Here is a 16,035-nt window from a genome sequence, read left to right as displayed (position 1 = left end):
GTTTATAAACTCGGGAGGTTAGTGTGTGTGTGTGTGTGTGTGTGTGTATTTGATCTGGTCTCTTGTGAACCAGGAGTCCTTTAGCTAAGCTAAAGCCGTGCCACAAGCCGAAAAATAATAAAAAGGGGGCACAAGTCACAGAGTGGAAAGCTGCAGTTTTTCCATCATTCAGAGGTTAGAGATGTTTCTGATCGTGACACGAGAAAGTGGTAAAGCCAGAAAGAGTAACAGAGAGAGAGATGGAGAGAGAGAGAGAGAGATGGAGAGAGAGAGCGACAGAGAGTAGGAGAGAGCAAGAGAGAGAGAGAAAGACAGAGAGAGAAAGAAAGACAGAGAGAGAGAGAGACAGAGAGAGAGAGAGAGAGAGAGAGTAAAGTAGAAAGAGACTAGCTTTTACCTTCGATTTGGGCGGCTCGTTGCCAGCCACGCTGCCTTCTTCCTTCTCTGCTCTCTGTTTCGGGTCAGTGGGAGGCATGCTGTCTCCGGGCCCCATGGGCATGTGTCCTGCACAACACACACCCCCGACACACACACACACACACACACACACACATCACACCACTGCTGTGCAACAGCTTTAAAATAGAAGGACAAAATTCAGGATTACTGATATTCTGAATAAACATGTAAACAGCACGCATGGAATCTTGCGTGGAATTTTAAATAAATAATAATCCGTATATTTATTATTCTTCCTTTTTTAAAGAATCCCTCTGCTATTGTATGAAACTGGTGTTAGAGCTAAACGATGTCTGTTGAAGGGTGCGTGTGATGATTTACACATGCAGTTTGCGCAACACTAAACCCGGAGAATTAAAACTATCTTTTGGTTGAAGCTACGCTAAAAGAAACAAACTTTGTCTAAATGGCATTTTCTGCATAAAGCTTTACTGATATTTTAACCTGCACTAAGACACACAATCATATCTCGAGTGAATGTGATCAGAACTGCACTGCCGCTCTCACCCGAAGGCATGGTGCTGTACGGAGGGCCTTGGAGGTTCATCCTGCTCGAGTTAGCGCTCTGAAGTGGGTTGTACGGGCCTCCGGGACCCATCCCAGCCATCGGGGGCCCGCCTGCGTACCCGCCCAACCTGGAGACCCCGACACACAGAGAGCAGACGTTATTACAGAAGGCAAACGGTATCGCACAACCCTGTTAATAAGCACTGGTGAGCTGCTGAAAAGCAGTACGTTTGTAATGTTCTACCAAGGAGCATGAAATTCAGCAGAGCTTGGCTTAGATTGAAGCGTGTTAAATGTCCTCAAACCGTTCCAAATCGCACCACAGAAGGCCCCATCAAATCTGACAGGAAGGAAGTGCTTGAGATGTGCAGAAATTAGACGTGGGCAATAGTTTACCCAAAGCCTTCGCATGCACCTCGGTAATACTAATCGGAAAACTCCGGTCTACACGAGTCTGAGAATTATCTGATTTCCTTAAACATCTCGACACCATCAACAAATCCTCCAAAGGACAAAAAGATCATGATGTAGATGTCAATCTATTATTTGGGAGTTTGTCTTGGGAGTCCCCAGCATCAGTGCTCTGCATGTTCCATGAAATGTAAGCAGAAATGGATGAAAAGTATGGCGCGTCAATCTTTTACACATTTGAAAAAAAAGAATCGTTTAAAAATGCTAAATCTCGCGGCAGACGTGGAATAAAAGACTTCGGGACATGCTGTTATTGGAAAATAATCGACGTCGGGGTGGTAACGGCGACTCGCCCTTCGTCTCGGGACGCATCGCACCACTGTTGTCGATTATTTATTTATTTATTTTAAATAACAACATGCCCCGAATTTTTTTTATTCCTTACAGAGCAATGCTTTATATAAAATAAAAAATAAATAAATAAATAAATAAATAAAATAAAAAAGGTCCATCTTTCAGCCTCACCAAAATTGCTTTTAAACACGTGGGAAGTGTGCTTTTGGGATATATAGATATAGATATTATACACGTATTGATTTTATGAAAGCCAGGACTAGTTCAGACTGTTTAATGGATGCAGTTCTCTAGTAACCCCAGTAACAGACTAGCTCATGGTGCCACTTGGTAAGCGAACACGCCCCCTTAAACAACCCTGCCTCTTATTCGGCTTTGTTTGATTCCAGATTATCTGATTATCCCGAACAAAACAGGACAACACGAGTGTGTTTCGTCTTCTGTTTAGTTCCTGTTATTAGAAAGAATATCTACAGCTCAAAAGGAAAAAGGAACTGGACTGTGCATGTGGTTAGTGCTGATACTCAAATACGGCCGCTAATCTCACTGCTACATCTTAATGACGTGTACGTACAACGCATCAGAGAAGAGCACGGATCAGGCACAAGGTTTTCCCGCTTAACCAGAAGGTTAGAGGTGCTAGCCAAGCCATAGTTTGGCGCGTAAGCGTTAAGATTAGTGTTAGACGCAACAGCGGACTCAGTGAAGCACAGGAAGCAGGCTTGAAGGTGCTCTGGGTGCACCTACCCATAATGCTCGGGCTGAGGCCGGCCTGGGCCGCTGGTGTAGAGGCTGGTATGGGGCTGAGGGAAATGGGGGGGAGTAAAGGGGGTCGGCCGTACCCCCGGGTACACGGGGGACCTGGTATACGGAGGCCTGGAGCAGAGGGCAAGGGCACAACAGCCTCAGTGGTCAGGTCTTCAGTCGAACTGGACTCGTAATAACGTTGTACGTGTAATATAAATGTACAGTGCCGTCAGGATTAATGATAACACACCGTTTGTGAAAACACAGGTCAGCAGTAGGCATGTGCCGATAATCAGTTATATCGTTCTACTCACTACTCCCCGTGTTAATTCGGGAAATTCTCAGACGAAATCGGACTCGTTCGGACAGCCGAATAAGGACTTCAAAGTGTCTTTAAGTTGAGGTTGTATTACATGACGTTTGAGATTAGAAAATGTCCAACAATTCTGTTTCCTGGACAGGAGCTTAGTGAAAGCATGTTGAAACGTTTAATATCGGCACACTCCTAGTCAGCAGTCCGTGTGTGTATGTGTGTGTTTTGTACACATCAGGATGTGATGAACGTTAATGAATTTCACGCTGAACGTGAGAGACTCAACGTTAATTTATTATTAACGTTAAGAGACGGCATGTTTACCTGGCCGGTCCGGGTGCTTGGGGGTTCTGTGGTGAGGGAGCAGTGCCGCTCTCGTGGGGTTTCCGGCCACCTGTTGGTGGAGGGGGGCCCATGCCGGGCCCTGCAGGCTGAGGCATGCTGGGAGATGTTGGTGCCGCGCTGCTAGAACCCGCTGGGTATGGACGTCCTCCCCCCGGCTGAGCGGGACCCCTAGCAGCAGGCATTGAGCCGCAGGGCTGTCCGGGGCCCTGGCCGTGCATGGGGCTGCTGGCGTTCATGCCCAGGCTCATGCCAGGCCCGGGGCCGCTGTAGCTGGGGCCTGGAGCGCCACCGTAGCTTGGTAGACGAGGGTAGTTACCTAAAGAGAAATAAATAGCAACACTTCCTTACATCACACGAGATATGCCAAATTTCCACCAGACTTTCAGATACCTGTAATATTCAGAGTTTGAATGTGTTTGGACTAAATGTCCAACAGAACACCATTTTACACCCAGCTACAGAATAACACCTGTAGAAAACATAACTTTTGTTTTTCAATTTAATGTTTATTTATACAGTTGAGGTCGTAAGTTTACATACGCCTTGCAGAATCTGAAAAAGTGTTTTATATATATATATATATATATATATATATATATATATATATATAAAATGTAGCTTTTTATTTAGTATTGCCCAGATGTTTACATATAGCCCACAAGACACAATAATAACCAAATTTACACAAATGAACCAGTTCAAAAGTTTACACACCCTTGATTCTTAATCCTGTGTGTCGTTACCTGGATGATAAACGACTGTGTTTATGTTTATGTTTTGTGAGAGTTCTTCACGAGTCCCTTGTTTGTCCTGAGCAGTTAAACTGCCCACTGTTCTTCAGAAAAATCCTCCAGGTCCTGCACATTCTTTGCTTTTCCAGCATCTTCTACATATTTGACCCCTTTCCAACAGCGACTATATGATGTTCAGATCCGTCTTTTCACACTGAGGACGACTGAGGGACTCGTACACGACTATTACAAAAGGCGCAAACATTCACTGATGCTCAAGAATTCAACACAATAGGTTAAGAGCCGGGGGGTGTAAACTTTTCAACAGGATGATCGGTGTAAACTGTTATCTTCTGGGAAACCTGTAACTAACTATATTACGTAGCTTCTGAAGGGCAGTACTAAATGAAGAAAAAGAAGATCTATAAACAAAATCATCAACCAGTAATCCAATTCAACCCTTCAAATTCATTCTGACTGCTCACAACGCTAACTGCAACATTTCCAACACAAGTGAAAATACAGGGGAAAAGAAGAAGGTAAAAAAAAAAAAAACAAGAAGCGGTAACAATGTCTGAACTAAGTGACTATTATCTACTGGTTTTACTTCATGGGGCTACTTTATCGAGCTCGGGGCTGCAGGGGATTTTGGGGGGTTTTTTGTTGTTGCATTCTTTTTCCCTTCGTTGTCATTCTCAGACATACTGAGACTCGTCAAGCTCTGCAAGAGACAAGATGGAGGCGGCAGCTCGGGGCCACTTTGTCAGCAAGTCTGCGCTGCTGAACGGACATTCCGCGTGATGAGTGCGGGATCGGAGCATCACCGGAGAGACGCTTCTTAATGAGGTGTGCCTGCTGCTGACGAGCTACAGGGGAGACATGAGTGCAGGCTGCTGATTGCTCTGAGAACTGAGCGTGGCTGTATGTGGACTGAATCCTGCAGTAATGGTGAAATCATGTGCATATTATTACACATGAAAATTTGCCAAGCGGCATTTCAGGCTCTATTAGTGCAGGAATGATTTATTTTTATTTTTTTTTGCTCTGGCTGCAGCTGTTAAAACACAGACAGAGATCTCGAATTCGGCGAGCTGCCTGTTTCAGGAGTCCCACAGGAAATCAGAGGCTTTGGCATCTCTTCCTCTTCCCCGAACAGAAAAGCAGAACAAAATGCTTTTTTCGCTTTTTTGTTTTGATGTCATGCAATTGTTCTAAAAATATATGAAGCGGGTCAAGAAGCTGCTATTTTGTTTCCCGGCGCTGTAAATATTCTGCGTCCTAAACCCCGACAAGCTCGTCAGTGTCTGCTGTTTTATCCTTCCACAGCATGACGGGCCCTCGAGCACCGCCAATTACAGGAGACGCTCTGGCACATTCGACCGCACTGCACTGCCTGTCTGAGTCACCGTAATCCCACGATGCCCAGGGGATGCAAGAGATCGGGACAGCTGCCTCGCCTCAGACACCCGGAGATAGCCTCCAGCTCTGCGCCTCTGAGTTTCATACCTGCTGCATCTGTGCCAAAAAGCAGATTCGGCATTTCCGTCAATCCGTCCCCGCTGAGAGGAAAACGAAAGCAAGCGCCGATGCCAATCACAGCAAGACTGGCAGCTTACTGTTCTCTACGGTCTGAGAAGGAAACGCGGGATTTTCACGTGGTCCTGAGATCGAGACTGTGTCATACACAGGACGGCTTCTCGTGTTCCTTATTTTCACCAAACGTCAAAGAAATTTCCCTGGACCAGACTTGGACAGAATATATGTTTTAAACACTTAGCCTGGGGAAGTGGCGAGTAGGCGGTTCTCAGTCATGTCCTGTGCCAGAAGATTACGTCCCTGCTCACATCGTCCTTTTAAATGGACCTCGTTGGAGTTACCGCATCGAGCGAGTTGGCTCTCTAGCTCATTTAGGTCGACTCTGTTGATGTGAAGCTAGCTTATTTAATAACTCGTCAGCGTAACGTTAGCCCGTCTGCTGTACTGTGGATCCTGTACCTTATTTCCTGCGACTGTTAAAACAGATACCTGTCCCCGTGAAGTGCCTTGAGACACGCATCGGTACTCGATGTCTTGACGTAATTTCCACTGAAACAGGATGACAAGGCGGGGCATATCGAGTTGCTCCGCCCCCTTTTAAAATAGCCAATAGCGGTTAGCTTACCTCGCAGCCCGGGCTAAGGCGTGCTTGACTTTTAGTATCACGGACGCGAGCCCGAGCGGTAACGACGTGTCGGATTTACTTTGTGGAGGATTTTCCTCCACCTTCTTCACCTTCGAACAGCCGCAAAAAGACGCATCTGCGACCCGTGCTTGCTGCTACGGGTTCTCTCGCTCAACGACGAAAACTTCGGCAAGGCGATGTTTATAATCTTGGGGGCGGGACACTTCTGGTTCTAGAGAGCATTTGATTGGACAGAAAACCTGATGAGAAGCTGAAAGTGCAGAATGATGTCATCAAAACTGTTGATCCGTATCGGTGGTAGAGAGAGAGAGAGAGAGAGAGAGAGAGAGACGGCACATTTTGAATGCGTATATCGTGTAAATGCGACTTATCATCATCGTCATTATCAAATATAATATAGCCACGTGCCATCGGTGCAGATTCGTAATGAATTATATAAGCTGAGTTTTGGATGAAACATGTTCCAGCAGACAGATTTTTGATTCTTTATACGGGTAAGTAAACACACAATGGTCTCCGTTTGGCTTCTCCACGCTCGGCTAGCTCTGCACATCCATCAGAGTAGTTGCATTTCTGTTGTCTCGCGCCAGCTGCCAGTTAAACAAGTGAAACCGCAGGACAACAGGGAGCATCAATCAGAAACGGACAGGAGCTCGGTGACGTTATGAGAGCGCGAACCGGGGCTATTTATTACCACACCGCATGATGGATTACTTCCACGTCCTGTTCAGAGAGACAACGCGACCGCACGCAGGCGTTTTTGTCTCTGGACTCGTTTTTAAAAGGTCATCCAAATTTTTTTTTAACAAAATAGGAGAATCAAAAATCTGAAGAAAAAAACAACACGTGATGAGAATGGAATAGCAGATGCAGGTGTGAAGGAGTGTTACCTGAAGGGCCGTACTGCCCGCCCTGGGGCACGTACCCGGGGCCGCCCTGCTGGTACGAGCCCACGCTGTGGTGCATGGGGCCTCCAGGGGATGGGTGTGGGGACATGGGTGGTCCAGGCTGCTGGGGACCAAACTGAGGGCCAGGGCCACTGCGCTGCAGGTTGGAGGCAAATCCTAGGTGCATGAAAGCAAACAAACAAGTCAGGGGTGGCGCGTGCAGGCTTGGGAGCATTTCTAAACTGCATTTTATAGAAAACATAGTTCTTAATGAACATAAAATGACGGGTTTTACATCATGCTGAGTATTTAATATTGCGGGGGGGAGGGGGGTCTTGATGACTAAGTGATGCTTGTTTTCTCTTTAAGAATATAAATTTACTTTTAAGACGAGGCACAGTTTGGACTTGTGTCTTGGATGGAGTACTAAAATGTAATGCACTGTAAGTTAATCTTGTAATTTACGCTATTTATGACGTTATTATTTATGACAGTCTCTATTTTTTTTCCCCCTCTCTTGAAGCTGAATAAGACAAAAACACAGCTGATCATGTAACAGAGAAACCAGAGTGTGGAAACTCCTCTGTCCTGAAGACGTCGCCGTGGTGGAAAACTTAACGACTGACACCCGAGACTCTTTCCATACAGGTTGAATACACATCAACGACCGACTGTGTGGCGTTCTTTTTCTTTTCAAAATTGGTTTAGAATTAATTTACGATTATGTTGAACGTCCGCCCTGTGAATCAACTGTTACTACAGAGACGATAACGTATTAGAACCAGCGCGTTCATATAAACCTGGCCTCTGAGTTACAGCCAGAGCTATGACTACTGTCAGAGCTGCTCTAATAGGGAGAATGATCAACACCTTCTGACCAATGAGAAAAGCGCCCGGTTATCGTAATTCCGATATAATTCCGGCGATAACGGCGCTGGAAAATGGCGTGGAGAGCGCACGTCTAGAACGCGTATAGCTGAGACAGATAACAAATCTACACAAGTGACCATTAGGAGGCCTGTTACTGCTGCTGTAGGGGTAATAAAGGTGTGCGCGTGTGTGTGTGTGTGTGTGTGTGTGTGTGTATACTCACCCCTCTCCTGAGACATGGGTGACTGACTGAGGGTGGAATGGGAGGCCACATCTGATACGTTCCCTGGGGTTTGTGGGGCCATCTGTGTACCTACACACACACACACACACCTGAAATTAACTGCAGCACACTTCTGTTACTGAAATAACCCAAACCTCCTAATGTAGTTAAATGACTTTTAGCTGCCATAAAAAACCGTGTATGTGTGTGTACGGGGGTGCGTGTCCTTTCCAGTCTGTTCACTATGAGGCTAATGGAGGCCAGCTCTATCAGCAGGGGTGAAACATCGACAGGAGAATAAAAAAGGCCTCCTGCGGCCCTCGTTAGGGACATCCGGAGCAAGGAAGCGCAAGGACGAGACACTCGCAGCTTCAGCTGTCAAACGCTCAAGCTAACGACGACCCACACTGAGGGAGAGGCTGGGCAGTAAATGCTCCAAACGTGCCAACAGGCGTTTTAAACTATTTTAATAGCCGGCGTGGGAGTTAGCGGGGAGTCCCGACTCCGTCTGTCGGACACGTGGACAAGATTTTCCTCATGGTAGGAATGAGGAGGTGTGTAGCATCGCTGGAAGAAAAAACACTGGCTATACAATCATGAAAAATAAATAAAATCACTCAATCAATCATCAACGAATTGTACCTGGCACACTGGCAGGTGATATGGGTCCGGATCGTGACTGGCTGGAGCCCACGGGTGAGCCGACCGGAGAAGGCGAGGGTCCGCTGCGCAGGCTGGAGAGACGGGGTGACGCGTGAGGGGAGAACGGGGACTGCGCCGTGTTGCTCTGCTCACCCTGGCTGCTGGTGGAACCCGAGGCGCTGACGGCTGAGCTCAGAGCTGCCTCCGTCCCTGTCGGCAGGTCGTCTATGGAGCCCGACAGGTCCTGCACCCCACACACACAAACACACACACAAACATGAGGATCCAAAGCTTGGAGACATGCTTCTACATTCTGAAAACGTACAAAAACACTTCTCCTTCCTGTGCTAGCAATAACAATATCCCCCTTTGACGTCAGAGCAACACCCAACCAACCACAAACCTCTCAGAGGACCAAAAATATAAAAATACAACGCCAACCAGGAACATACTGTAATCCCTAATCACATCATAAATATTCCAATATAATCATATTTAATGCGTTTCAGCGTGGAGCTTTCCTTGAACAGCATCTAAACAGCAGGGTGGCGATTATACAGCACTTTTAAAGCCTTAGACTTGACTACAACGACTCAGCACATTTAGAAAACACTCTGTGGAATGCCAAGCATGCTCATCAGAGGTGTGCTGCCCCAAATTAGCATCTGGTGCCAGGCTAGATCTGGCCGAGGAGTTGCTTGTTTCTGTGGGCCTGAGACCAAGACCGTGCCTCGTGGGGCATCCGGCCCGCATCCAAGCGCACACGAGTGCCAGCGGTGAATTAAAGCACGTCTCCAAATAACCCGTGTGATCTGCGATCTGGGGGCTCGGCTATTAGCAGGTCGCAGACAGAGAGGTGATGGCAGCTACTGCCACCCCAGAGACGTCCTCGATCCTAGATGACCGTCGTTTTCTCTTGGACACGCTGCCAGTACTATTACCAAAATGCCCGCCCACCCCCCCACCCCATCAGCCTGGATTTTCAGTTTCCGCAGCAAACACACAGACTTCAGTGTAACTCTGGGATTTCCACATACAACGGAAAAAAAGCTCGGTGTCGTTTCCCAGCACTAGCGCCGAGGCTTATGGGAATCTGTGAGCAAACAGTATGAATACCTCAGAGACTTTACGGGGGGGGGATGACTTCACTCTCTCCCTCCGTCTGCTGACTGAAACACGGAGTATGCTGACCTATTTATGGGAACGTGCATGAGCTCAGCTTTAAGACTCACGAAGCGTTTCTGCAGAAGGTCAAAGCCGAGAACGTTTTTTTCCGTCTTTGACGCTCTGCGCTCTCTTGTTGTCCGGACGAGTCACGCAGAAGCAGTGGACTCCAGAATCAGCTGGGGATTTTGGGAACACGGGTCATTCCGGATAAACGTATAACGGTTACGTGACGTCAGAAGCCGTTAATAACGATTAGGCCGGGAGTTCAAAGTTATAAGTGGGCTCGTTTCATTTCCAAATGACGTCGTGAAGGAAACCCTTAATGAAGCTCCGACTATGAAGACAGATTTCGCACGCTATTATTCTGAAACGTTATTTTATTTCACAGTCACGGTTTTTAAATGACGAGCATACATGCTGTTTTAGTCTTTTTTGCTATCCTGACACGCGGCACTAGCGTAGGAGTTCAGCAATAAAAAATAAAAAAAAAACATTCTCTATTCATTTACCTCCACTAGCTCCTTGACAAGATTGGGTGACTCGGAGCTTATCCCAGCAGACTCGGGGCACAAGGCGGGGGACACCCTGGACAGTGTGCCAATCCATCTCAGGGCACAATCACACACACATTCACATACTACGGACAATTTGAAATAACCAATCAGCCTACAGTGCATGTTTGGATTATGGGAGGAAACCGGAGTACCTGGAGGAAACCCTTAAAGCACGGGGAGAGCATGCAAACTCCACACGCACAGGGTGGAACTCGAGGTTTCCTCGCATCTCTGGGGTCTTAGTGGCTTAGTCGTTGGCATGTTAGCCTCACACGTCCGCGGTTAAGAGTTCGAATCCCGCCTCCGACCCTGTGTGTGTGGAGTTTGCATGTTCTCCCCGTGCTTCAAGGGTTTCCTCCGGGTACTCCGGTTTCCTCCAAAGATATGCGTTGTAGGATGATTGGCATTTCCAAATTGTCCGTAGTGTGAACGGGTGTGCGACTGTGCCCTGCGCTGGGTTGACACCCCATCCACGGTGTCTCCCAACCAGAGTTTCCTGGGATAGGCTCCAGGCTCCCCCGTGACCCAGTGTAGGATAAGCGTTACAGAAAATAGATGGATGGATGGACAAAAGGAACAGAAAACTTCAGGATGTGCTGTTATTAGAAAATAACGGTGGTAATAGTACTGGGTGGAATCACAACACCCTGTTGTTGATTATTTTCCTGTAGCGGCACACCCAGTCATATTTTACTCCATTCACATAAAAGGCATCAGGTGACACATTAGCCCAGATTTCTTGCCTGCATGATTGGGGATCATAATCATTCTAGACTTGTTAAAGCTCTGGATCTTTATTTGACTCATGTAATTATTTGGCCTCATTGACCACTGAAACACTCTCAGCCTCCCCTGATATGACATAACGAGGAGGAGAAATGAGTACACGCGTGCAGACTGGTTCTTTCCTGGCTCTTTTAACCCTAACTTGTCCGCTTGCACATTTAGGTAGGGGATCAAACATGCACGCTTGTCCTTCATCCTTCGTCCCACAAGCCAGGCGCGGCGGGACGGCTCCTCCGTGGCCAATTAGCGCAGAAGTACGCTCAGGTCTAATTCGGGAGCGAGGGCTGAGAACGGGTGAGCAGAAAGCATGGCGAAGGCTCCACACGGAGCTCTGCTAAAGCACCGCGGCCTGAATACCGAGCACGCACAAAGCCCATGAATAACCACCGCTGAAATTTCCGAGGCAGATCTGGCAATTTGTGCGAAATTTGACAGCGCTGTAATTTGCGCCATGTCTGCTTAGCACAAGGGGGGGAAAAAAAAAACGTGACTTTCAGCGGAGCAATAAAGCGGCGAGGCTGTGAGGCAGTATAATGGCGAGAATCCTCTCTTCTCCCTGCTGTGAAGCCCCGCGACCCGGCTGACACATCGAGTTTGACGAGAGAGCGAAAGCGCTCCCCAGACACGGAGAACGTGCTACAAGCAGCGAGAGGAATGGGATCAGACAATCACGGAGAAGAACAGAAGATGGAAAGGGGGGAAAATAATTCATACATGTATTCAGTAAGGCTCTACCGCGGAAAGTAAGATGAGGATTGAAAGTGCACACAGCCAGCGTGAGGCGATGGAAAAGCAGATGGAGGATGAGACTGGGGCCACTCCATCTGGGCCCACTCTGGGAGTATTTATTTGGGTAACAGTGTGTAGGGACGAGGTCTCTCTAGTCCTTTAACTCTATGTGACACAATGCCGAGCTACGATGATCAGAAAGGAGCAAAATTTGAGTCAGCGCTTTATTTATTTAAATTATTTATCGCTTCATTATAGTCAGAGAAACACGAAAAAATATATATATAAATATACTATTAGAGAAGCTTAGTATCTTTTTTGCTGTGTAGGTCTGTTTCAATTCATGAATGCACATACCACAGTTCCACTATAGCATATTGTTGCCATATGCCATAATTTTACCCGTTAACAGAATACTCAAAACATAGAAACTTGTTTAAGTGACAACAAATAAATGTTCACTGATATGTTCATCAGATAATGTTTAGATTTTTTCCTTTAAGTGGTTTTGAATAAATATTGAAAAATGGACCAAATTTTGAGAGCCCTCCGATGCAGAATAGAAAGTGCAAACATCACTTCCTGATCATGAAAATGCCATTTTTTGTTGCGTCAAAGTTAAATCCCCCCTTTTTCCAGTTATATGAGAAAATAGTCGTTTTGTATAAATAAATGAATAACTAAGTGAAAAAAAATTAATTGGTAAATTAATAAAATAAATTAATTTATAAAGGATAAATTAATTGTTGCCATATGCCAACACCATGATGTAAAAGGTTGATAATTAATAATAGTAATTACAGAAATAAATAAATAAATAAAAACCAAACGCTGCGAACGTGTGCATAATTTGACAATTTAAAATAAAAGAACTAATTCCAGTATAATATTGCTAAATCACTCGACAGGGGTGTCCAATCTTATCTGGAAAGAGCCGGTATGGCTGCAGGTTTTCATTCCAACCAAGCAGAAGCCACACCCGAGTCTATTAAAAGACAAGATCTACTGATTAAACCGCATCAGGAATCAGGCGTGGCTCCTGCTTGATTGGAATGAAAACCTGCAGCCATACCGGTCGGACACCCCTGCACTCGTTATGTGGGGACACTGTTGTTATCATCACGTGACTTGCTTTTTGACACGTCATGTTGCGTTACAAGCAAATCTCGAAGATTTCGGGCTAGTTTATATACGTTACAGAATCCATCCAATCATGTGACCGACACGACTCGGACCGTGCACATGAGGAACACGCACATGAGGAACACAGAATGCGTCTTAAAGCGTGCAGACATACCACCGGGACGTCAGTATCGGCTCTGCGTGGGCTAACGGCGCGTTTTAACGTCGGTATCGCGTCGTATTGTTTACTCCTGTAAGTGGGAGAACGGGAACAGGGTATTCCTGGAGCACTGCGTAGAATAACACACGCCTTTCGTAGTTCGGATAATACGAGCACGTTTATTTATTTACCCTCGTCTTATTATTTTCGTATCTTGGACAGCACGGAGCTGTGAACGCTACAGGGTTCCTGTGCAAGATTTCCTGTGCTTGTGCTCGAGCATCAGCAGTGATGTCACACATCCACAGCCGCTCTCAGCACGGTATCGTCTGAGCCATCGCACCTCGTCCACACACACGCGCACGGCGCCTACATGGCCGAGTGACACTACAGCGATGTTTACGTCTTTACTCGTGTGTGAAACACACACCCGAGACTCGTCTGCCTTCCAGAAGATTCCCAGTGTGCACTGCGTCTATGAATGCCAGACGGAAAGGAAGCACTTTCAGGAACAAAGAAAAGGTTAAATAAATAAATAAATAAATAAGCAGATCTTCATCTAAGACTTTCATTATCCCTAATAAAAAAAAAAAGCATCATTAAAGAGTTTTAATTGCTTTGCTTCGTTCTTATCAGTGCTAATCAATTTGAGTGAGTGTGCATGCACGAGGCCCCCTGCCCTCCACCGATGGAGCGGGCGCCGCGCCAGCTGCTGCTGCTGCTGCTGCTGTCTGCTGTCTTGGTAACAGTTGCTGGGAGGCCATTCTGAATCCTGCGCCGGAAGCCCCTGAAAACCACGACGGAAAAGCGAAGAGTTCGTCTCCGCCATTGCGTTCGGTTTGTTCTTTATATGACCGAGCGGACATTAAGAGGACGCGTGTTCGGATGGATCGTTTTTAAAAGCAGCGACGGCAGCGTTCGCGGAAGACGAGGAACAGAAGGAGCAGAAAAACGATGAGGACGGAGAGGACAGATGACTTGCACCGCCCCTGATCAAAAAGCTCGGAGACTGCTCTCGAGTCAGTGGGTGTGAGACTGAAGTGTGATCATCGTCCTTATGTAAGAGCAAAAATAAAAACACACACACGGTCTCTTCTTCCTCAACACCGATCTAATCTCCGGTCAATCCAGCCGGCGTATTTATTAACGCTACGTAGAAACGGTACGATATTGCTTCTTATGCTTTGAATTCCCTCCTTCGCTCTTCCTAAACCACGTTTCCTGCAGAATTATTGGCACCCTGCTTAAAAATGTGGCCAAATTAATCGTGGTTTTCAAGGAATGAAACTATGAGCAGATCACAATGAATAACCTGGTCTATATTCCTCTGGAGAGAAGAACCAAGGTTGAGGACACTTTTAAAGAAGCTTCCTTCCTTTGCCTTTTTAGGTTTTATGCATTTGGACGTCCATCTACAGTTCAGACCGAGCCAGTCGACACGTTTCTGGAACTATGTGTTGATCTGGAAGTGCAGGTCTAAGCTTCTTATCTTCCTGGCAGAGGCAACTAGGTTTCGTACTGAACTATACTGAGAGATGCTCTCGCTCTTCAGAAGAGCACTGGTGTGTTCATGTGTCCCAGACTTATGGTAATGGATTAACAGTATTTGTAACCACTTACATAGTTTTTTTTTTTTTTTTAAACATATGTGCAGGCAAGCAACCATCAGTTTTCTCTTTTGTGTCAAAAATTCCTTCATGTAGGATTTCAGGACACACACACACTACTGGTCAAAAGTTTAGACACCCTCATTTTTATTTTCCACATTTTAGAAGAATAATAAAGTCATCAAAACTCTGGAGTAACACAAATGGGACTATTGGAATTATGTTGTGATGAAAAATCCAAAATAAATCAGAATAATTGAATATTTTAACAACTTCAAAGTAGACACCCTTCTTGCCTAGAATTTCCAGAAATGTATTCTTGGCGTTTTCTCACCCGAGTTCTTGAGGAATTTCCCTGAGATGCTTTTTAAACAGGATTAAAGGAGTTCACACGTACGCTGGACTCTTATCGGCTGCTTTTCGGAATATTTTGCTCCGAGTTGTCCGTTTAAATTTTTTTTTAAATGTTAGTTTTCTAATGAAAGAAATGAATATGTTTGCACGATTAAATTTGTGTACAACACTGATTTCAAACATTTAATCATACACCTTCAGATCAAAAGCTTTTTAAGATCAGGAAAAACATTTCAGTCAAGAGTATATATGTGTGTATCTATCTCTATCTATATATCTATATATATATATATCTATATATGGTGTGTGTTTATTAGAAAATGAGGAATTGTTTGAGGAAAAGTGAAAAATTCAAATCATTGTGTGCAATGATTCTCTTAAGGGGTGCCAATAGTTCTTGAGTTGACAGATGCACACAGTTTTATATATACTGCAAATCTAAAAACACGGTGCTTTATTTTATTTATTTTTTTAGGAGAGAAGAACAGAGATGAAATATGTGGGTGAAGTACAGAGCTGTGTTCTCGAGCGCAGGCACTGACTAACACCCAGCCAGAGCCGGAGCTGGAACTGATTTGATGAGCTGTTGATGAGAGAAGCTTGGCTCCCCGCAGAAACACACACACACACACACTCTTCATCCATCACTCTGTCCCTCTGGGGCACATCGAGCCAATGGCGTCGCAGCTCCCCATCCCCCCCCGACGCCCCCTGCCAACGGCTCGGCCAATCAGCTCACAGCAGTGTGTGCCTCATCAGCAGGACTCCAGCCTCTCTCTCTCTTTCACACTCGCTCTCTCCCTCCCTCATTTTCCATGCTCGTCCTAATTACGGAGGACGAGTTGCAGAGCGTAGAGAGAGAGGAATCAAAGGAGAAAGCGGGGG

General features: G+C 45.9%; 1 protein-coding gene across 4 annotated transcripts in view; it reads right to left on the bottom strand.

The window, feature by feature from the left end:
* The window catches only part of arid1b (AT rich interactive domain 1B (SWI1-like)), a 67,386-nt gene that overhangs the window by 16,565 nt on the left and 34,786 nt on the right, over nucleotides 1-16,035 (bottom strand). For all 4 annotated transcript variants that reach the window (XM_053675860.1, XM_053675862.1, XM_053675861.1 and 1 more), the window contains 7 exons: nucleotides 8,672-8,915; nucleotides 8,030-8,119; nucleotides 6,940-7,113; nucleotides 3,116-3,452; nucleotides 2,479-2,607; nucleotides 967-1,094; nucleotides 398-504 (listed from right to left, as the gene is read on the bottom strand). In XM_053675860.1, coding sequence (XP_053531835.1) covers nucleotides 398-504; nucleotides 967-1,094; nucleotides 2,479-2,607; nucleotides 3,116-3,452; nucleotides 6,940-7,113; nucleotides 8,030-8,119; nucleotides 8,672-8,915 — 1,209 coding nt within the window. The remainder of the gene's footprint in view (nucleotides 1-397; nucleotides 505-966; nucleotides 1,095-2,478; nucleotides 2,608-3,115; nucleotides 3,453-6,939; nucleotides 7,114-8,029; nucleotides 8,120-8,671; nucleotides 8,916-16,035) is intronic.

Source organism: Ictalurus punctatus, chromosome 25 (assembly GCF_001660625.3).
Source record: "Ictalurus punctatus breed USDA103 chromosome 25, Coco_2.0, whole genome shotgun sequence".
In the NCBI taxonomy this organism is placed as follows: Eukaryota; Metazoa; Chordata; class Actinopteri; order Siluriformes; family Ictaluridae; genus Ictalurus; species Ictalurus punctatus.
Note: the sequence above shows the minus strand (reverse complement) of the source record. Positions and strands in the feature narration are given on the sequence as shown.